A 22,762-nucleotide genomic window follows, 5' to 3' on the forward strand; every position below is an offset into this window, starting at 1 on the left:
TACATCTGCCAAAGTCTAGTCCACTCAGCTGTGCACAATTTCATAAGTGAAGCTCTTCTGTTTCAAGAATTCGTTCCCTCACTCTCTGTCGACAATGGACCCTTTGTTCGGGGATTCTCACATTCGTCGATGCGGCGGGGAAGATTCTGAAACTATCATGGGCGCTTTACAATTCGGCCGAAGGGTCTTCAGAAGAGACGGAGATGCGTTTGAAGCTGGCCGATAGCATGGCTGTTATATTGAAGCGATTAAGTCCTCCAAACCAGTCTGCCATGGCCGAAGAGGACAGAGCTCTTGTCACTCTAGCTCAGGAGTGCAACAGGCTATCAAATGACATCAGAGAGGAGCTGCAAAGCCTTAGGCCCAAACGGCGCAAATCCAAGGCTCGGAGCAGCCTTGCGGCCCTGAAAACATTATTGGTGGAGCCGAAGATCAGAGATCTGGAGCAGCAGCTTCAAAGATGCCGCGATCAGCTTCATTTCCACGTCTCCACCTTGTCGAGGTAAGTACCTTGTGTACCTTAACGGATTACAAGGTCATCTAAAGAATATAGTGACTAACTCAACGATGCAAGTGAAAATCTCAAGGCACTACTAGCCACATATAAAGAAGATGGAGCAAAGTTGACTCGACTCGAGCTCTCCATCACCCAACTAAGACAGACTTTACAAAACATGACAGCCATGAGGGACAACTCCATCAGCAATCAAATCTTGAACCAGTTGAAAACCTTGCTACATGTCGGGCAGGACACACTAAATGAGGTCGCCCAAGATCGAATCCTAAGAGGGATCAAGGGAGGCTTCGATGATATATCCTATCGCTACCAGAGCATCGATAAACCTTTTAAAGACACATTCGAATGGATTTTGGACCTCAGCGGCAAGTCTCCAGAGGCTACCAAGTTCACCCAGTGGCTATCATCAGGAGACGGTATTTTCCACATATGTGGGAAGCTCGGCTCGGGGAAGTCTACACTAAGTAAGTGAAAATACCTTATGCCTTTGTTATATTTACGACTTCCCTGAAGACTGACCTATACTAGTGAAGAAGCTATGTACGCATGAGCGGACTAGAATAGAGCTCGAGAAGTGGATGAGTAAGTCCAACCTATAGAGGAAGTGTCTTACTATATTTTTTTATTAGCTGACGACTTTTTCAGGAGCTAAAGGAGGGCGAAGACTAATAATAGCATACTTCTTCTTTTATTCCCTTGGCTCAGATCCTCGACAGAAGTCTTTGATGGGCCTCTACCGAACTCTACTCTACCAAATCTTAACAGCAAGCCCAGGTCTCATACAGTTTCTTCTCCCGGATCAGTGGGTTAAGGCTCTTTCACAGCAGAAGGTTCATTCAGCATTCGAGATACTTGACGAGGAAATTAAGTGTGCTTTCGAACGTCTAGCGAAGCAGCGCAATTGCGAAACCCTTGGTGGATGCTATTTCAGCTTCTTTATCGATGGTCTCGACGAATATCAGGCGACCACCTCCATCGACCGTCGCGAGATGGTACATACCCTATTAGATGTGGCCAATAGCGCCTCCAGTAGCTTTAAGATATGCGTGTCGAGTCGTATGGAGAACCCGTTCATGGATTTATTCTCTGAGGACATCAGGCTCTATCTTCACAAGCTGACAAGAGCAGATATGGAGGAATATGTTCAGGGAAATCTGCAACATGTCGGAACGCAGAATGAATGCCGACAACTCGCCTCATCTATCACCACGAAGGCAGAGGGTGTGTTCCTCTGGGTTGTCCTAGTTGTTCAAAATATTCGTAAACAGTCAGATGATGGGGCTAGGTTTTCTCAGCTATTAGCTGAGATTCAGTCACTCCCGATCGAGCTGGACGAACTATTCCAACGAATTCTGGATACCCTTGGAATGCGACATCGCCGGATGGCGAGCCACACCGTCTCCCTTCTCCTTTTCCTGGATAAGATCCAAAAGGTCAAAAAGATGCAGTTATGGCTAAACTTGAGCGATTTCTACTTCCTTGAGGACTACGAATCCGACCTACGGTTTGCTGAAAGTGAGAGATTTCCAGGGCAGGGTTACGAGTCAGTCAAAGAGAGCGAAGTTCGTGCTAGGAGGCAACTAAGAGGCGTCTGCAGAGGACTTGTGGAAGCAAATATCGACACAGACCTCGACTTCATCCATCGTTCCGTACGGGACTTTTTCCAGCAGAAGAAGGTTCTGGTCAAAATGCACGACGAGTCTTTCAACAACCTGGAAGCGCTGTCCCAACTAAAACTCGCGAGCATAAAGCAATATTGGTGGGATACAGAACGACAGAATGGGAATAAAGATGTTGAAGTAATGAAGGTGGAAGAGGGGATTCTCAGCCGTCACTCAAAACTGGTTGCATGCCTCCTCGAACTACGACGACAGCAACAGCTCGACGCGCCGCCTTTTGGCTTCCTTAAATCTCTTGATACCATTCCCCAACTCTCCGTGAGCGCAATGATGAGCCGCGCGTTGATTTCCAACAAGACCGCATTTCGAATCAATCTTTCCTGGGAAAAATACCTGGAACTCCCGACTAAAGAGCTACGCGATCAGTTCGAAATCCTGCCATACTCACACTATGAAATCTGCCACACCTCGCGAGTTCAACATATATCGATAGATTATTGCGACGGAATGCCCCGAGAGTGTGTCAATGACAGCATATACTGGAGAAAGAAGGACGACAAGTCTGATACCGAGAGCTCGGCGGTGCCATGGAGGCCATACGACGAAGAAGTTGATGATCGAGAAGACTACTCGACCGCCGTGATCTCACCTCTCTTCACCGAACTGTGCTCAGGGCGACTAGAGTATCCACTATGGAGGATATCACGCCTCTACGAAATGCCTATAGAATCTGACGCCCTCGCCATGCTTTCATACTATGCGATAGCAACCGGCATCGGCCGAATTTGGGGTCGCGAATCGGACGTTAACGAAACTGCTTTGAAAGCCGCAGGCCTCTATTTCTTGGAACATCTTTTCAAACAGCAAATTCTGTCTCCAAACTTCCTGACTCGCCTGGCGTTCGGCGGCGAGTTCGGCATCGTCCGCATTGCTGCCGGAAACCAGCGATTGTCCCTCTGGCAGCATTTTCTCTGTTGGTGGGCTGCTGTGGCTGCCGCATGCGGCGATTTTGAGGAGGGTAATCCTAGGTATTATGATGGGCAATCCGAAAGAAGTCTCACTCTGGAACCATCAGAAGGAGGTACCGCTTCTGATGATGAGCAGTCCCAAACCAGCCTCGAACTGGATTCGGCAGAGGGAGATACTAGTTCTGATGATTATCTCCCACGCGACCATTTTGAGCAGTACGAGGTAGGTTGGTGCTGGAATGCTTCATAAGAAACGGCGCAGATCTGTACCTGACGCTCAAAATTGAAGATGGAAGGGAGATTCTGACCGGTGCAGATGATGCGTGGTTGGCATATACCATGGAGATGAACCCTGATAGTGGGAAACCGCTAGAGCTGGACGTGGCGGTAAACATGGGAACTCGACTGAGAGTCGACCGTTATCCGTATGGATCAGTAAAGCAGCGGTGGGAGGAAACATGCGGTGGCAAGAGGTTGCGTCAGCCATTGCCGAGTTCAACACTCTCTGTGAGAGATTGGGTCGATCGTTCTCGGCTACCGAATAAGCACGCCCTTTTGAGGTTGATAGATGAGAAGTCGGGAGTCGCAGAAGCGGACGCTGTACTGGCATCTGACGAAAGCTAGGGCGAATAGGGAGACGCGCAGCCAGAAAGAGAAGCAGTCTCGCAACGAGTGCTTTAACTTTCAACTAGGAATATGGAAACTGTCATTACATCATGTCGACCGATTCCAATATCCATTTCACTGTCAACTCAAATTTCCCAATGCCGATCCCGAAGCCGGGTCCAATGTCCATCCTGTATCGAACCCAGCGCATCAGTCAGCTCGAGTGAACTTCGATGGAAACTGAGCTGCCTGCAATCAAGCTTTCGAGCGACTTCTTAGGGGCTAACCTCACTTGGCCATCTAGCTAGCCTCATCCGACTCCTACTTCGTATCCGTCCTGGGGTGTTTCTTGAAGCCAGCCTCCATGCTCTCTTTGATAGCGTGCTTGTCGTAGAACTCGTCCAGAGCCCAGTTTAGATCTGCTTCTTGCTCAACATTCCCGTCTTGTCATGCCATATTGCGAGTGCTTTCGTATCCTCAAGAGTCATATCGCGAGACGGCTGCAAAGTGAAGTCGAGCAGCACGTCTTGGAGAAGAATCAGATGGCTCGGGATTGGCGTTCCTGAATGCATTCAGAGTGTCTAGTTTATGTGTAGCAAATATGCGGGGATATCGTAGAAACAGGTAAACTAGATTTGACGCCGATTATGGGCTAGAGAATTTCACCGTGGCAGGGCTTATCGCATGATAGGGACCACAGGATTCTCATCGAGGCCATGCGAAGAGGCCGATAACATTCTGGTCATCAGGCTAGTCGAGAGTGGTAAGCAAATTTCTCTTGCGCCTAGCCTGTTGCAACTCTGGCGTCTAGCAATGACTCACTGTTGTATTCGCGAGCATGCATGGCGGCATAATATCGGGCGATTAGCGAATAGACTGGGTTGAAAGTGGCAGCTAAAACTGTATCATCCTCTTCTTGGGCCCCTACCGGGGCAGTCCGAGTCTCAACTACGACTCCGTTGGTCTGCCTCATCCCCTTCCTCTGGAGGCGTAGGCTCCCAAGCCACAGACGCCGACACCGTGATGATCTATTCCCCGTGCCCACACCGTTAGTTTAACCATGGCCACGTAGAAAATTACCATTTGCTCCGGAAGTGCCGGTAAAATGGCTATGTTCTAGATTCAGCTGTCATGGGCTGCCATCAATCTTCGTCGGAGTTCCATTTAGTCTATTTAACCAGTTATTTTCGTATCCTTACGATACGGCATGGCTCCATAAACAATTATAATGCCTCTCTATTTTCCCTATGAATATTCAGTATACCGATACCAGAAGCCTTGAGATTTATCGTACTTGTTAGCTATATAGATTTTTTTTTCAACCCCGGTCTCTGTAATACCAGCGCGATCCTATGATGTGTGCCCGAAACTAGGTCCGCAAAAATATCCCTGGCCAGCTTTTCTTCATGCTAACGAAATTGGTAAGAATCGCTAGGGTGGTCAAAAATGAGGCACTGTGCCTTGGCTTTGTTTTGGGCTCCCGTGTTCCCAAATGTAGTCCGGCCGGTTTACTTTGCTCACCCCTCTCAGCCTTGCTCAGCTCTCGCTCAGCGGTGCTTAGTCATGCTCAGCCCTGACGATACCAGAGCTCAGCTTTGAATCCGAAAATGGCCATCGGTGTGCGCACTTTTCACCTGCGTTTCTGTTGGGGATTTTATGAAAAATGAACGACCGAACGGCCAAGATGGGTGCGTGGACGGCAAATAAATATTAATTACTTTGCGGTTTTATGATCTCAGTAAAATAATGCTAGCTGTAAGATCCGTAGATTCTACGAATCGATCTCAGGCTGTGTTATTGTGATCCCTCAAAATCCCTACGAGGGGGTCAACCATTCCAGCACTGCTGCATCTTGCATTTCTTGTCCTGAAAGAAGAATTATGTCCAACCGATTGGCCAATCAATGTCTTCTGATGCATCTATCCATTCACATAAGCTTACAAGAAAGGTCGTATTAGGGATATTTCGAGAGTGGAGTCTCTATCCAGATTGTTTAGTTCCTGGGAGAGACCCCCGACAGCTAGACCATAGGTCATGAGACCCTGGGTCTCAATGCTCTCTTGGTGGTGGTGCTTGCCGAAAACGGTCTGGGCAAAAGCCTAGCAGGCGTCCAGTGAGAGCTGGCCAAATTTGCCCTGGGCCGACATTTGGAACCACGGCCAAGCAAAAGTACGCCAAACGAAATTATCCAGGAGATAGCTAAACTCCATGACATCCTTAAAAGCAATGAGACTTAGCGACTGTGGCACCGAACCCTCTCCGGCATTGGCTGGGGTCTCGAAGCTAGCATTAGGGCTGAGCACAAGGGGTATGGTGAGCGCCTCCTGGGAAGGGACTTCGGCCGGCTTCCACGTCATTTTTTTTACCGCCTTTGCTTTTATCGCCGGGGAAAGTATGATTCAATATTTGGAATTTTCGCTCGTACCCCAGGCACTCGTAACCTGCTTTCGCGCAGCGTCCACAAGAAGGGCGCTGCTCGTCTGGAGAGCGGCAGTTTGTGAGCAAGCGAGACACAGCCCCGGGTCTAGAAACAACATGACCTACCACATTTCACTCGGCGTTTGAGGCACGTCCGACAGCCTTTGGATCCTCCTGCGACTCCAGCCATAGCTCACGAGCTTTACGTCTAATTTATGTGCTGCACCTCGGATTGTACTACCGCTGGAGATTTTTTTGGAGGAAGTTTCGTGGATATTCTTCCTCACCTCGTCTTTCCCCTCGCAATTAATCCATCTAACATGCCGGTGTCTTTGTTGGCGAAGATCTCACCAACCTGGGAGCCAATGAATCCTGCGGCCCACACACCTTGTCACCTCAGCCCTAGCTACATGTACCTCGCATTCTCTTCTCGAAAGAGGTTAGCGTCCTCTTACCTTTTTCCCCGATGGGCACCAGCGGCCTGCAGCAAGTAAGCCAAAGCTTGCGGAGAAGTTTTTATTGGTAGCACACGAAATTTGAATACAATGCGCGATGGGGCTTCACCCCCGTGAGCCGAAGAGCGCCAAGAATGTTGTGTTTTACGGGGTATGCTGTCAAATCCGGCGCGGCCTCATCGTCAACCTCTCCTGGGCTGTGGGGCAGTCAGTTCGCAAAATACCACGCTGAAAGCGCGAGAAACAACATGGAGGCTGTACGAGATGGCCATTTCTAACATCTCTTTCAATGACGCTGACCCTGAGAGTGACGGCTCATCTTACTCTGGAGTGATGACTAGACGACTATATAAGTCAGACTTGGACTCGTCGACAAAGAAAAGAAAGCCATGTCAGAGTCCTCAACTCACTTTCACCAGCCAGACTTGAGTCTCCAGGTCACTGTGAAGACATTCGCCCGTTTATCTTTGTTTTTCCCGTTTCTCTTCTTCTTTTCTAGTTTCTCTGAACAAACAACATGGGAATCCTCAACCACTTCGCTACTCTCAGCCTCTGGGTATTGACAGCACCTCTCCCTCTCACACTCGCATGTAAAGGCGGGCATGGTGGGCACGACGACCACCCGGCCAAGGTCTAATATTAACCCCCCCACTGCTGACTGCGTGGAGTTCACAATCCCCGTGTCAGTCTCTCCGAGCGTGATCGAGTTCGCCCTGCCTAGGTGGGAGACCGATTATGACCTCGTCGACTTCCTTGCCACTGCCACCATTCGCCAGACCCCCGACACCCCATCGATCATTGGCGACTCCACCGTCGTGACAGCCACTTACAAGATTGCTGCATATCGTTTTGCTCCCCAAAGAACTTGACTAGAAAGTCTAAGACCGTCATCCTGGCAACCCACGGGATTGGGCAAGCCCGCTCTCACTGGATCTTTGTTCTATTCATCTCGTGAATCATGAACACTGTTTCTAGAGATCGTCGCCGTCGAACTTCCCGAGGACTGGTCTGTTGCTGCTAGCAGTGGGAGTGCGTGTTCGGGGCGTCCGCGATTGTTTTCCACGCTTGAAGAAACGCCGAACGGGACTTCGCCCTTGAAATATATCTTCCTTACCTAAGGCACTGTAACTGTTGGTTTGGGAGTGTTCTCGTCAGCTTCGCGATGCCGGACGCTCCGGAAACCGCTTGGTTCTATAACGCCACGAACAAAGAGCTCGCCCTTATCCGAACAATCACTAACCAGACCGACCATAAGACCCAAAATGCAAGTTGAGAAAATCCTGGGCCATGATGGTAAAAATTACTCGTATCTTTTCAACGTAACCCCGGCGCTTTAGCAAATAGTAGTGTTTCCTTCGAGACACGAAGTATTATTGGGCCACTTTCAGGAAGATTCCCAGTATTCGGCTCTCTCACACCAGTTCAGCTCTATCTAACATCTAATTCGACACTACTTTTCAGCCCTTAACCTCTTGACCGATGCCCTTTCCATGAGACTCAATGTGATCGGGCTTGTCCTGGATGTCCAGTTCTATATTCTTGGCCGTCGTATCGGCGCACATCCGAGTCTCAAAATTGGCAGCCGCGTTCTTGTGCGCATCCTTGATGTCATAATCAAAGATGAGGGCAACCTCTTCAATCGAGAGCTTCTTGGTTTCGGGAAAGAAAAAGTAGATGAGGAAAACGTAGACTAGATCGACGCCAATGTACACCGCGTAGTACCTCCAAGCAATAGCGTCAAGAGCAATCGGGTTGACGAATTGATTAAAGGAGTTTCCAATAAGCTGGACGAAGTTGTAGATTGCGAGTCCCTTGGTTCGAAGATGGAATGGCATAATCTCGACGACGTACGAGTAGTTAAGGGGTGTCCAGGCAATGTCATAGAAGCCGAAGAAGAAGAATAGGAAGGGAATAGCGGCAATGCCGAGACTTTTGCGGTTGGACTCGGCGAATCCGGCCGAGAAGCCCATGACGAAAGAGTATGAGATAATCATGCCGATAGTGGATGTGAGGAGAAGTGGACGGCGACCGAATCTATCGATATTTATACCGGCCCATTCGGCGAGGATCAAATTCCAAACGGCTAGGCCGAGGTTTATGGAGAGCATTTTGGCTGGCTCGCTGACGCCAACGGATCTCAGAACAGGAACAAGATAGCTATGGCTCAACCGATTAGAACTGGATATGCGGGTTAAAGGAGCTCTGTGCACACTAACTAGGATACGATGCCGTTGCCAACCCAATTGCAACCAAGGGCGACGGCAATGGAGACAGCAAGACGCTTGCGGTTGCCTTTGGTTTTGAGGAAGTCCAACTAGACGACGTGGTCAAAAAATCAGGCTCAAGGTTTGGCACCGCCAATCCGACTTACATATGAAGACTTGTTATTATGCTCTTCCTCCTCGAGTGCAAACTCAATCTCACGTAGCTCCCACCTGACAAGGGCATCATTAGAGTCCCCGTTAGCATGATAACGCGCCAGCATATCCAAGGCTTCGCCATTTCTCCTCTTGCTGACCAGAAATCGGGGAGATTCTGGGGCCGGATAAATAATCGCGATGATGACGGCGGGGGGAACCACCATTACCAAACATGGGAGGCGCCAACTCCAGTTGCCTTTGATGTAGAGACTACCAACTTGAGCGGATTGTTAGATTGGAGAAAGTATGGTAGAAGACTTCAACACATTGCCAGAGGGTGTAAGACTTACTGGACATGGCTGCACTAAGTATAGAGCCAACGTAGTAGAAACCAAAGTACATATTGCCTATGGGAGCACGAAGCCTTGGATGCATGCTCTCCTGGAGAAGGGCGGGTGCCGCAATTTTGGAGACAGCACCTCCGGTACCGACAATAACACGAGCTACAAAGGTAGATGGGTGAGCTTGGCAAGTCATCGTAGAAGCGCCAACTTACCAACGATGAAATGAGTCATGTTCGGGGCCAAGGCGATCCATATGGCGCCAATTATGGTGAGGATGCAGCCGATCATGACGCACCATCGGTGACCCCAGTGCATACAGATCCACGCGGCCGGAAAGCCGGCGACAATGCCGGGGAACATGATGGCGGCGGTGACCAGACCCAGTAAAGTGCCTCTGGGATGGTCGAAATACTCATTCCATGCAGGTAGTGCTTGGAGGCCGATAAGCAAAGACTGGTCATCTAGCCAGAACGGTCAGCTGCGGCTTCAAGCTAGGGGGCTCGTCACACTTGCATCCGAGATATAAAGGGCAAAACATGCACCCTAGGCCGTAAAAGACGTTCTTGCGGAGGCCCGGGTCTTTCCACCATTTTTTGTTGGTGTTGTCTGAGCAGATGAGGACAACGTGATCAGCTCAGCTAACTTGCGGCCATTTGTCTGGAGAACCACCGTAACTCACTAGGAAACTCGGCGAAAGACGCTTGCGTTCTGCCTCCAGCCATTGTGCAAGCTGCAACTAGGAGAAAACAAGATGCAAAGAGGAAACATGATCAAACAAAATGTGGGTAAGGGGCATCCGGCTGCTTTATAGCTCGAGAGCATTGAGAGGCTGGCATTGGATCACTGACAGCAACTTGAACGTAACTTAGCTTGCAAAACGATCCATGTACTCGGTTCGGTATGGGGACGGGGACTGCGACGCTATGTGTTGGTCAGGGTCCAGGGTGCTAATGTGGCTAATGTAGGGTCGGCGAACAAACCAGGCTGTCGAAGGTGAGCCTGGCTGAGGTGCGTCCGTCTACCACCGATATTGTTGTGAAAGAAAGAGCATTCAAACAACGCTAACGGCCCACAACATCACCACAATGCAGACAATATAGGATGTCGTTCGGCGTTTCTTCCCTGTACCCCGCCTGTACCCCGCCTGTGCCCCTCGTTGTCCCCGGATCTTCCCCATACCCCAGAAGTCTACTAACCAGAATAAGTATTGGCTAGTAATTAATGCGGTCTTCGCCGTCTTGATAAACTGCAAAATTGAACCCGGAAACCTCCTGCGCCAGTTTTCGCCGTTAGCAGTGAGCAGAGCTAAGGTAACTAACCGGGTTTACCAAGTCGTTAGCGTACTCCCGGCTAAATTTTGCTAAACTGCAAAGCCCATTGAGGTAGACAGACCGGACACCTGGTGATGGTTTGCAACCTGGAAAAGCTGCTGGGTGACAAGTCCTGCGAACACTGACTCGCCTCCATGTACTTACTTCGCAGATTGTTCTAGCCTCTGGATTAGCCGCTTATTCATCCGGCGGCATCTTTTAGTTTCTTCCCGGCCCCTTTGCTTCTCGTTTAACTCGAGACGGACGGGACAACCATTACCCTTCTTTGACCACGCAGTCTACAGCCTGCTTCGACACCGCGCAGTTTCGAGTTGGGAAAGTGTGTTCAAGCCAGACCATCATGAAAGTTACCAAGATCGAGATCTTCGATTGCGAAGTGAACCGTCGTGATCCTTCCATGCCGGCGTTCAACCCTGTCATGGTCAGAGTTCACACGGATGAGGGCATATCTGGCCTGGGAGAGATTGGGCTCGCCTACGGTGCTGGTGCTAAAGCGGCTGTGGGTATGCTGCGTGACCTCGCTCGGTTCGTCCTAGGCAAAGACCCCATGAACGTGGAAGCCATCTGGGAGGACATGTACCGCCGGACCTACTGGGGCATGGGTGGCGGGCCTGTGGTCTACGGCGGCATCAGCGCATACGACATCGCTCTGTGGGATATCCGGGGCAAGGTGCTGAAGGCCCCAATCTATCAGCTGCTCGGGGGGAAGACCAACGACAGCCTGCGCACCTACGCCAGCCAAATCCAGTTTGGCTGGGGCGACAAGCGCCTGCTGGCCACTGAAGCCTCGCATTATGCTGAAGCCGCCCGGCTGGCGCTGGCCGAGGGCTACGATGCCATCAAAGTCGACCCTCTGCAGGTTGGACGCGACGGGTCTCTGATGCCTGATACGGGGCTCAAGCGGGACTATTTTGGTCTGCTGAGCCACGGCGAGACACAAAAGGGCGTTGAGCGAATCGCCGCCATCCGCGAGGCCGTCGGACCGGATGTGGACATCATCTGCGAAATCCACTCCAACCTGGGTACTAACGCCGCTATCCAGTTCGGCCGGGCTCTCGAGCCATACAACATCTACTTCTACGAAGAACCTGTCAACCCTATGAATCCGAACAGCCTCGCAAAAATTGCTGACAAGACTACATTGCCTGTGGCTACGGGGGAGCGGTCCTATACGAGGTGGGGATATCGAGAGCTGTTGGAGAAGCAGGCTTTGGCCGTTGTCCAGCCCGACCTCTGCCTTGCAGGTGGAATTACCGAGGGCAAGAAGATATGCGACCTTGCCAACATGTACGATGCAACCGTGCAAGTTCACGTCTGCGGCGGCCCCGTTTCGACCGCGGCGTCTCTGCACCTAGAGGCCGTAATCCCCAACTTCATTATCCACGAACACCATACTTTTGCCTTGAAGCCGTGCATTCGGGAGCTGTGCGTCAATGATTATCAACCAAAGAATGGCCGGTTCCAGATCCCTGACGCTCCGGGCCTGGGCCAAGAACTCAACGAGACAATAGCGATGACGTATCTCGCCCACACTATCGAGTGATACGAACTCATCCATATGGAATGAAAAGGAACGCGTAAAGTGGTTTGAGTCATTGGGCATGCCGGGTTAACAGAAGCTTCTTCGAACCTGTGGAGATGGTGGCGGCTGCTCTGGTCCTGCTCCTCTATTTGGCAGCGTTTCTTTCAGCTCCTACAACTTGCTCCACTTCGTACATTAGTCTAGGTGAAGAGAGAGTTTAAGTCTAAAGCGACTGGTTATCCTCTGTGTACATGAAAATTATTGCAAGCTCTACCAGCTCGGTGTAAACAGGAATGTCTCTTAAAATGACGAGGAGGATGTGAGGGGACCAAGGGAGTGTGTCATTATAGCTCAGCAAACAAGAAGAAAATGCTCATGGAATGCTGATGGGCCAAAAAGGTCTAGGGAGAGTGTGACATGGAATGAAGCAACTGACAGTGCAATCATACAATGGCTTGAGTGGTTGGTATTGACAGCGTCAGTTCACATCTACTAGTTAGGAAATGGCATACAAGCTGCCTTGAATCACCCGGGCCGGGATCATCTCTTTACACCGTGGAGTCACGAAGAAATGTAACTACTAAGCCGAGTACTGGTCTTGTCTTCAAGAGAGCTGTGTAGCCGAGTCAAGCTACATCAAGCTACACTCTGGGGCCTATGTCGGGAATAGTTCCAGAACGACGATGGGAGTCGGTTTTTTTTTTTTTCGTACCAGATGGCCAGAGTTGGGGCACCACATAATTCTAGGATCTACTGGTCCACATAGCTGCCAGGAATCAGAAGAAGCGATCTGGTGGCGTTGGCATAGAAACCTTGGATGGATGGCTGTGGTTCGTGTTTAACGAATGATGCAAAGGCTGAGTGGGATAGAGCAAAGAAAATAGAGACTGCGAACAAGTGCTGACACTGAGCAGTCTCGCAGACGGACAGGGTATGAGATTAGTCGAAGCCAAGGAAATTAAATACAGGTCCCTGGCCAAAATCAAAAGGCCAATCCATAACTAAGTCATGAGGGAGTTGAAAATGAAAAGAATCCTCCGGCGACAGGATAAAAGCTGACTGACCATCTACGGTAGAAATCGACCTATCTGAGGACTGTGGCGGCATGGCAGGGTCTAGGGGAGGCTTGGAGCTGGCGGGCAAGTTAGAACCCTTCTCGCACTGGGTATCGTTAGTGGTTTTCAACTCGAGACTAGTTTGGTGATGCTGGACGTACCGCTGTGTCTTGACCATGACCTTGGATGTGGTTTAATGACGTATTGGATGATGAATCCGGCGGCAGCGCACTATGCAGAATGTGCTCGTCCTTCCCCGTCCTAGCAGCATCGGCCATGTAGCAGTCGATGCGCTTCACATGGTCGCGCAGCCTGGGGGCTATGCCGACGGTGGATCGAATCGCCGTCTCCAAGCTGCTCACAAGGTCGGCCATGGCGAGAAGAGTAGATCGGATCTGGATGTACCTCCACTGCGAAAGTGGTGCATTGACTACACGACCGAGGACATGCCCTACTCCAGCTAGGTGGTGTATCTGTAAACAGTGTGAGTTTTCTCGCCCGCCTTGTCCGTCACCCGGTTTCATTCTCGCCTAGTACATGACACATGACTGCATGTCCCAGGCAGACTTACCATGGCGGAGGAAGTGGACTGTATGTATGCAGTCGGGATGGTGGACAGCTGATCAAGAAGCTCGCCAGCCATGGCGCACAGTTTCGAAACATTCTGCTCCTCACATCCCGCCAGAACAATCTCGACCGTTGTCATTGTGATAACGATATTGGCGGCTATCGCTGAAAGTCAGCTTTCAAAGTCCATCCGCGGCGCCAGAGAGACGGCAAAGCAAACCCCCCCCCCCCCCCCCCCGAAAAAAAAAAAAAAAAAAAAAAGAGAGAGAGAGAGAGAAATCAAGAACCGACACTGGTAACCATATCTGTCCTCGCGCAGATTCCCCGATATGGGATTCGCCTGCTTGAACATGGGGGGCAGCTTGTCGTAGAGCTCCTGTGCCAGGGCCAAGACATCCTTTGCGCTCGGGCTGTCGTTTGGGGAGCTCGTTCTCGCAAAAAGTTGGCTGACTGGCCCGCCTGGATGGCCATCCTTTAGCTGCCGTGTTCGTGTGCGCTCATTGACACGCTCGAGTATGCGATAAAGATCGGTGACAAAATTCCACCCGCGGATAAAAGATACGTATTCTTCGGGAGGGCGTATGGTGACCTCACTGGCAGAGATGTCCTCGTCGTCAAACACTTCTGCTGGGTATAATACGTAGCATTGAGTCTCGCTGCGGTGCCGTATCGGGGACTCGAAAATTGTGGCCAAGTATATATCAAAATGGTATTGCTGCCAGAACTACGATAAAAGAGGGTTAGTAGAGGAAACTCCTCCCCGGTAGATTATAGCAAGGGCTGGTGCCGGGCTGTAGGGAGCTCACAAGGCGACGTCGCTCCTGTATGTCGATCTCAGAAAGATTAGGCGGCCATCGCTTCTCATCGTGAAAGCCCATCTCAGAACACATAGCCAAGTACCGATGCTGGTGCGCGTAACAGCCACGTATGTCGTTATATTCCAGGCAGAGCATCCCAAGCAGGGCCTCTGTGCGCATCAAGTCAAAGTCGGCTGTCTCCATAATCAGCGATGGGAGTGCGTCGAGACAAGCTTGATAGAACGCCTTAGATGACGGGGCTGCGGCGCGGGAGACACCGGGCGGTGTACCAATAGAGGCGCTGTTGTGGATACGCGTGGAAGCCGTCGCACAAACGGCCATTGTCAAGACGTAAAAGGTGCGATCATGCATGTAACGTTTGGAACGGATGCTGGCTAGAAAGGTTGGCCAATGGAAGTAGAGGAGACTAGAAGCTGTTTTAGTAACTGCGGGGCTATGGTTCGTTGGGGATTATAGGGTCTCGTACATAGGATGGACGACGTTGTGGTAGACGTTTACGAGAGTCTCAATGACGGACGGATCGGCAATCTCAGGGTACTCCCAGGCTGCCGACACGGCTTGCGATGCAGGCTCCGCGGGTGTGCAGGCAGCAGTCCAGGTTTGGAGCTTTGCAGACGGCTGCGGGCCAGTCAGCAGGATGATACAGACGACGAGGTAGGGCTCTATGAGGCATACGCCGCGACGTTTCATCGGACGATTATAAGTGCACTCTACGCCGTAGGAAGCGCAGGGTTGGCACGTCTGCGGCGTCGAGCTCGGCGAGCACTGCTAGAGTTAGTGGGCTGTAGGATTCATGCGTCAATCTGGAGTTCACCTATACCTTGAGACAGCAGCGGTGGCATCTGTCACAGGCTCTCTAATACCTGCAGTTAGTACTCGACCGGATGGAAGGGATGGAGGGGATGGAGGGGATGGAGGGGATGAAGGGTGAGTGGGCTGACTGTTATTCGCCTCCTCTTCGTAGATGCGTGAGGTTCTTCCGCGTGAGGCTCTTCCGGGTCCGCCATGGTACATCGTACACGAGTTCAAGCTGGGTTTTCTTGGCCCGCCCGTGACTAGAGAAGTCCCCTCTGGTGTCGGCGATGATTGCTGCACAATGGTGTTGAGCAATTTAAGGATGATTAGGCCGCTCGCCATCACGTGCTTTGGTTTGGTTAGGTGGTCTCCGACACCCCCGTGTTCTCCAACCTGAACTACCACGAATAATTATTGTTATTGACATATTAGGATGGGTTTACTCTCCTCTCATTCTCAGCTACTCCAAAGTGATCAGCATATACGCTAATAGGGGAGTCCCTCTTGTTTTATATAAAGCTATACCGCATCCAGCAGGTATATGGATGATTTCAAGCTTGCAGTTCCTCCACCCCTACCTCATATGTCTCGATTTGTGCGCTTCGCTCACTACATAAGCTGCCGGACTCGCAGGACTTGGATCCTGCCTGTGCCTTCTGTAAATACCCTCAATAATTCTAGAATTCCTTTTACATATATTTAAGATAGAGACACTCTTGCACCAAATAGGTTAGATCCGTATTCACTGTCCATCCCTAGCCTAGGTTTGGCGACCATCCTTATCCACCCAGCCCCGGTAAACGATGCGGCTCCCATACCGCTGTCCTTTCTTCATGAGAACCATTCCCCTCCACTCATCCACCTCCGGCGCATTAACATAGCGCGATGGTTCTACGCAAAACGCGCTCCGCGGACCTCTTGCCCCCATGCCCGCCACTGCGGGGACGTTGGTGTTCTCTCCGGTGTAGAACTGGAACGCCGGATCCGTGCCCCAGACTTCTACGTGGATGCCCGACTCCGGGTGGTAGGTCTGCGCCATGTTTTGTAGAGGTAAGCAGCGCGTGTCCAAGGGGATCGTCTCAGGAGCTTCGTTGATAACGAAGCAGTGGTCAACAACTGGCGCCGTGTCGGAAAGAATAAACGCCTCGTTTGCTTTGATGGCGGGGAAGGGCTCCGGGCCTGAAACGGGGATGTTCTCTGCGTCTTTAGGGAGGTGCTGGGCGCTGCATAGCGTAACTTGGGTTCCGGTGATGGTGGACGCCCCCGTAAGGTTGAAGTAACTGCCCATTGGTCTCAACAGTTGACTCGTCATGTATAATTTGGGGAAAGGGGTGAGTCCTCGGGAGCCTCACGAATGATTTGTCATGTTTATAACTGTTTCTTCAGCATCCCCAGCAAGCTCGGCCTCGTACTCTAGTTGAAGCACGCTCACCTGCTCACCACGTTCGGTTGTTTGCCAGCCGGCCGTATACGTGACGCGCGCGTCCACCGACCCGGGGAAGCCTTCGTCCCCGTCCTCGCTCAGGAGGGAGAACTGCAGACTTTGTTCCCCCTTGACGTCGAAGAGGCCTTCAATCTTCCTCACCTCGACTCTGTTAGGCCCATCCCACTTGCGCTTCCCCCAGCTTTTGTTGCCCCCGTGGAGAATGTTTGGCCCCTCGTTCTCAGGGAGCGAGTATGTCTGGGCTCCATTCAAATTGGTGAGCATGGCGCCCTTGATACGGTTGGCAACGCGACCCAGGGTGGCGCCAAAATAAAACTCGTTGTGTGTCTCGTAGACGTCTTCTGTGGGAAAGCCGAGCACGATGTTGAGACCGCCGACGCGCCAAGACTGGATGATGGCTCCCGTGCGGAGGAACCTGAAAGGTGCGAAGCTGTCGGAGGACGTCATTGTATCAAACTTCTAGCTCTGGCTTACCTAGCCGGAGGATGGGGGGATCCTGCCAAGGGTTTGCACGCCCTTTGGCTCTGGCAGTCTTGTATCAAATTCGCGAAGAGGACGCAGAACGTCCTCAATCCGCCCAGCCGTCGGCTGCACCAATCAAAGTAACGCGAACGATTAGCAGATCGTTATATTGGTAGTAAAACTGCACGCAGTCTATAATTCTGCAGTTTAGCAGTTTTGCAGTTTTGCAGTTTTGCAGTTTTGCAGGTAATTTTACAACCAGACGAGTTTAGCAGTTTAGCAGTTTAGCGGGTTTCAGTCGCCGAAGCGGTCTGAGTCGCCGGGCCCGTTACCGACGATTCCGATTGGAGGGCTAAGATAGCCCCAGTCACATTCTCGTCCTCAAGCCTAGCCCCCCCGGCCATGTTCACCCAGAGTTCAACACTTCCGGTCACGAATTTGCGGGCATGAGAGTCAGCAGTGCGTGGACCAGTACGTCAGACACGATGCAAGAACGGGCCCACTCATCTGCTACATAAAAGTCAGTTTGGAGCGCATTCTCGGCCAGGATATGCCTTCCCTTCAACTCCTCTACAATTGACATACACATCTCTCAAATCACCTTGTTTCCGCCTATTCGCACATCGCCAGCATGGCCTCTAGGATTGTCCTTGTCGGCGCCGGTAGCGCCATGTTCGGCCTCGGCGCTGTCGGCGACATCCTCAAGTCAAAACCCCTTCAAGGAAGCACCATCGTCCTCAATGACATCAATCCCGAAGCTGTCAAGTTCGTTGCGGATGTTGCCCAGAATTACATCAAGGACAACAGCCTCCCTTTTACCGTTGAGGCTACCGTCAGTCTCGACGAAGCCTTGGTCGGCGCTCAGTTTGTCGTCATTTCCATTGAAGTGGGGGACCGGCATACCTTGTGGGAGCAGGATTGGAAAATCCCCCTGCAGTATGGCTTCAAGCAGGTCTACGGCGAGAACGGCGGCCCTGGTGGCTTCTTCCACGCAATGCGTATCATTCCCCCCATCTTGGACATTTGCGACAAGATCAACCGAATAACGCCGGACGCCCAAGTTATCAACCTCAGCAACCCTATGGTTCGCATCATGCACGCCATCAACACCAAGTTCCCCAAGCTCAAGTGCACCGGAATCTGCCACGAAGTCGTTTCTCTCGTTGAGCACCTGCCCATCATGCTCAACACTCCTATCGAGAACCTCGATCTCAAAGCCGGTGGCTTTAACCACTTCAGTATCCTGGTCGAGGCCAAATACAAGGACACTTGTAAAGACGCATACCCCGATATCAGGGAGAAGGCGCCCGCCTATTTCACAAAGGCACCATCGACATTCGGCTATGTCGGTGAGCGCAAGCTCTTCCAGGAAATTCTTAAGCGCTTCGACTACCTACCCATCACTACCGATAGCCACTTTGGCGAGTACATACAGTGGGCCCAGAGTGCTGTTGATCACCGGGGCATCATGGAGTTCTATAATAGCTACAAATCAGAAATGTCTTCGAATCGGGACGATGCGCTAGGTCGTGTTGCGAAGGGTACACCGGTGGAGGAGTACTGGCGTGTGGTTCCCATCATTGAAGGTATCATCACCAACGATGGCCACTTTGAGATGTCTGTCAACATCCCCAACGATGGCTTCATTAAGGACCTACCGCAAAACCAGCCAGTTGAAGTCCCTGCCACCATTGACAAGGATGGTGTCCACGGCATCGGGTTTGACCACTACCCCAAGGGATTTGCAGGACTCCTTCGGCTTCAGGTTGCCGTCAACGACCTTACGACAGAGGCCATCTTAACCAAGTCCAAGAAAGTCGCTCTTCAGGCGCTTCTTGTTGACCCCGTTGTCGACAATGTCCATGCAGCCGAGGAGATGTTGGACACCATGATTTCTTTGCAACCGAAGTGGCTTGGCTATCTTCAATAAGAGCCAGGCTTGAACGTTCATTCTCTTGTATATTAGCGTATCTAGACAGACGTACAAATAATGGTACTATCGCCATTTGAAATATTATTGTGCTGCCTGCCAAAGTTGTTTAGGCCCAGGCCCGACCATATCAGTCTGTGCTTTTGGCTAGACAAACCGACCACATTTATCTCTTTTCATCCAACCGGTTAGCAGTTATGCGCCGCTCCCAAGATGGACTATAACATGACTTCTCCTGCGTGGGACCATGGAGATGCCAGTGAGGCTTGAAAATTATACACCCGACCCCTGAAAAAGAGGACCCGACGGTCATGAAAACCGGCGCGGGGAATTTTTTTTTTTTTTTTTTTTTTTTTTTTGGGGGGGGGGGGGGGGGGGGGGGGGGGGCTGCTCAGAATCATTACGAGATGCGAGTAGTGAGAACTTAAAAAGGTGGCTGTGGAGGTTTCCTCAACGTTGCGCCCCGACACTCTGAGTGTCGTCGCACCCAGGTACACGGAGAGTACGGGGCACGGGGTAACTTTTTAATTGCTGTGTAGCTCTTTGGGAAATAACGGAATTGGGATTATACGAGCCGGAATCGGAGGAATTCTTGGACTATTTCATCGACATCGACTCACTTCCACATATGACCCAATGTTGTTCCTCTATTTGGCTGATAACTTGACAGGTCACAAATAAACCTGATGTCCAAGCGTCGGGATTCTCCTTTTCGCTGTCGGATTCGCCGCTGGCAAACATTGTTCCTCGGACAGAACATGATTGGAAGAGAAGTCAGATGATATATCTCAGGACTTGACTTCCAGAGAAGTGAGTTGACGTTATTGTACCTAGGACCGATGAATTAATGCTATACAAGTAATTACAACAGATATCACGGCTTCCAGACTTGGGATCAACCGCCTGGCATTCCAATCAGGTCTGAAGATTGCCTCCTCAGCGAGCTTTCCCCGAGTCTATCAATCCCTAGATTTCGGAATTCTCGACAATTACAAAATCCACACTCTTCGAGATACCCGGCCCATTGAGTTGGCCATCAAAATATTTCCTATGGACATTCTCGTGAGGATTGGCCCAGGGACTCCGTTGGACTCCAGGCATGCTTAATTGACCGAAGCTGTCGAGGTAAAATGGGCCCGAGGTCGCTTGCTTCTTTCCCGATACACAAGCTGTTGAATGAAAACCCTACGATACCCAGATATCTCTAACTTTGGTGCATATTCCCTATTTGTCTTTGTCAGTACCACGGTTGCGGAATATCTCTAGATACCGATTGATATCCTGACGTTGACCAGACGTGAGTAAGGGCGTAGTAGTATCTGTATCAATCGTACGAAACGTGATTTTTCACAACTCCCAATCCCATTGAGACTGATCAGTGCAGCTCTGACCGCAACATCACACGTATGAAAGAGACAAGTAAGTGGCCACTGATCGAAAACCAGCCCTTGCCAGGGCCGCTGCAATGCTCCTGCAAGAACTGACAGACGCGGACTTCGTTGATCAATGGAAAACAATGCTGAAAACGGGGAATAGAGGTCCCAGAAGAACAGGAATAACACGTCAGTAAGAAGACGGACGGTTAGGGCACAATCACACCCAAAAAGATAGAAGAAGTCTCTGGTCGCTGATCTGAGAGACCGAAAGGAACACCTTCATGTGGGCCTGGTACTCTGCAGTAACTCCCTACAAATCACCCATCCAAAATTTCGGCGTCCTAGGCGACTCGTAAACACAGATCTTGTCATTTAGATTGAGCCTTCTGTTGGTTTCTACTGTAAGAGCAAATCTCACCTCGGGTGACAATTGCTGTAGGATGTACCGCCTTCTCCGCAAGTTGCTTTCTACCATCATAGACGTCGGGCCCCAGGCATTTCTATGAAAGTATTGTCCTTCTTTATTCAGTCGTATCATGATGCATGTGTGGCTTGAAAGGATGGCCTTGCGTTGCAGTCCTTATAAGGGTACGGCCGAGGATATGCAGCTTGCGTCGGTTCGAGCTTACAGGCTTAGCCGAATCAAGCATTGATCCCATCCGTCTTCCGGTGGGCAATCCCGTTCTTACGTGAGATCTATCTTCGTGAAGCCACCCGTGATCTCGGCAAGACGTCTCGGCCGTCTGCTGTGGAAGGCTGAAGACGACAGGCTCGGATTTCAGCTCCTGACGTTCGCAATCGCCGCCGGTTTCTTTTCCTTTTTCACTCGCCATTATTTTTAACTTGGTGCCTTAGCAATCTTTTCGTAATATAGCTAGGACACCCGGGTAGGACGCCGGATTAGGTTAGGAGTCAGATCACAAGCAGCGGACCGCGCTGACTTGCTGACTGCAGCTGATATCATCCCATCTCACTGCGCATGGCAAATGCGACGTTCTCCAGTTACTCGGGTGCCACAAACCTCGTTTCCGGGGCTCGCCTTTTGATTCGAGAAGGGATGGGACATCCCCTCTTGGTCTCGCCCCAACATTGGACAACCCCCCAAATCCACATCGCCGAGTCCTCATTTTTTTCCCACCGAGCCAGGCCCAATACGTTTCGAACGCAAGACTTTTCTTCCTTGCTCAATGGGGAAGATTCATTTAGATGGACCTTGATATGATTCGCTCTCCATCAAAAGTGGGCTCTCAACTCAATATGCAACCAAATCGAGCACATACGTTTTGGGCTCTTCAGACTCAAAGGCAGTCAATCTAATTAGGTCCAGTCTCCGTGGAAAGTCAATCCATAGGCTGCTTCTCTTGGGAAAAACCGTTGGCTCTCGATAGAAGGAACACGATCCGGGTCAAGTGATTCACTTCAAATATTGGAAGCCTGCATGTGAACTGCAACATCAGGCTGATGGTGGTCCTTGACAAAAGGCCCTATTTCCTTTCGATAGAAAGAATATGGACCGGTCCGGGTGAGATGATGCATTTGAAATATTGGCTATCTACCCACTTTTGCAGGACTTACAGTGCACCATAGGTATTTCAAGCAGCCCTATTATGATGAAGAAGCCGCTGTATTTGCCGAGAAGGCTAAGCAACCCTTTGGCTTCACCGAATTCTTCACTTTCCCGCTCGGCAACGGAGGAAACTTTGGTAAGTATCAAGCCCTTTTATCTCGTTATTCGGTCACTAATTTTTCTTAATGGTAGATGCTAGTAACTTCACAGGCCCTGCCCTCACAATTACTGGAAAGCAAGACTACATCGTCTGTGATGGCGAATGCGAGGGCATCTTCGACGAACCGGCATCAACGTTTTATAGGAATGCTCAGCCGTTTATTCCGTACCTGCACCCCAACGCGAGCCATAACTTCAATTTTCATCACAACGCGACGGGCGCCTACAAGGTCATCACTGACTTCCTCGGGGAGCATCTGAACTGAGAAAACGATGGCTGGCACTAGCAAGGCAAAATAGGAGAAGGGGGCACGGGGAGGAGGTTGGTAGGTTGGCTGAGGCGTATCAATTATATAGACGGGGCGGTTGTGAGATGGTTTTCAATTCTTGTTCTCGAGATTTTGTCCGTTCGTTATCGGCTCATAACTAGAGCCACGCCCGAATTGGAC

The 22,762-nt window shown here is 50.8% G+C and overlaps 5 protein-coding genes and 2 pseudogenes across 5 annotated transcripts; 4 read left to right on the forward strand and 3 right to left on the reverse strand.

Annotated features, from left to right (window-relative positions):
- Positions 1-272: 272 nt before the first annotated feature.
- On the forward strand, positions 273-3,354 carry SAPIO_CDS6747 (uncharacterized protein; the record flags this gene model as incomplete). Its single annotated transcript, XM_016788772.1, has 4 exons — positions 273-502; positions 575-981; positions 1,046-1,099; positions 1,223-3,354. The coding sequence occupies 4 exons, from the start codon at positions 273-275 to the stop codon at positions 3,352-3,354; spliced, it is 2,823 nt and encodes a 940-aa protein (XP_016641571.1).
- Positions 3,355-8,040: 4,686 nt separating this feature from the next.
- SAPIO_CDS6748 (uncharacterized protein) lies at positions 8,041-10,009 on the reverse strand (the record flags this gene model as incomplete). Its single annotated transcript, XM_016788773.1, has 6 exons — positions 8,041-8,740; positions 8,800-8,897; positions 8,955-9,220; positions 9,294-9,446; positions 9,500-9,748; positions 9,967-10,009. 6 exons carry the CDS (start codon positions 10,007-10,009, stop codon positions 8,041-8,043), a joined length of 1,509 nt encoding a protein of 502 aa, XP_016641572.1.
- Positions 10,010-10,958: 949 nt separating this feature from the next.
- SAPIO_CDS6749 lies at positions 10,959-12,161 on the forward strand (annotated as a pseudogene; the record flags this gene model as incomplete).
- Positions 12,162-13,079: 918 nt separating this feature from the next.
- On the reverse strand, positions 13,080-15,270 carry SAPIO_CDS6750 (uncharacterized protein; the record flags this gene model as incomplete). Its single annotated transcript, XM_016788774.1, has 7 exons — positions 13,080-13,141; positions 13,205-13,301; positions 13,357-13,668; positions 13,767-13,921; positions 14,054-14,486; positions 14,569-14,986; positions 15,047-15,270. 7 exons carry the CDS (start codon positions 15,268-15,270, stop codon positions 13,080-13,082), a joined length of 1,701 nt encoding a protein of 566 aa, XP_016641573.1.
- An 865-nt stretch (positions 15,271-16,135) lies between these two features.
- On the reverse strand, positions 16,136-17,266 carry SAPIO_CDS6751 (putative Aldose-1-epimerase; the record flags this gene model as incomplete). Its single annotated transcript, XM_016788775.1, has 2 exons — positions 16,136-16,655; positions 16,728-17,266. 2 exons carry the CDS (start codon positions 17,264-17,266, stop codon positions 16,136-16,138), a joined length of 1,059 nt encoding a protein of 352 aa, XP_016641574.1.
- A 646-nt stretch (positions 17,267-17,912) lies between these two features.
- On the forward strand, positions 17,913-19,211 carry SAPIO_CDS6752 (annotated as a pseudogene; the record flags this gene model as incomplete).
- Positions 19,212-22,095: 2,884 nt separating this feature from the next.
- Positions 22,096-22,579, forward strand: SAPIO_CDS6753 (uncharacterized protein; the record flags this gene model as incomplete). The annotated part of the gene is made up of 3 exons (XM_016788776.1): positions 22,096-22,109; positions 22,175-22,290; positions 22,365-22,579. 3 exons carry the CDS (start codon positions 22,096-22,098, stop codon positions 22,577-22,579), a joined length of 345 nt encoding a protein of 114 aa, XP_016641575.1.
- Between the last annotated feature and the right edge of the window lie 183 nt (positions 22,580-22,762).

Source organism: Scedosporium apiospermum (assembly GCF_000732125.1).
Source record: "Scedosporium apiospermum strain IHEM 14462 chromosome Unknown SEQ_SAPIO_0107, whole genome shotgun sequence".
Classification (NCBI taxonomy): Eukaryota; Fungi; Ascomycota; class Sordariomycetes; order Microascales; family Microascaceae; genus Scedosporium; species Scedosporium apiospermum.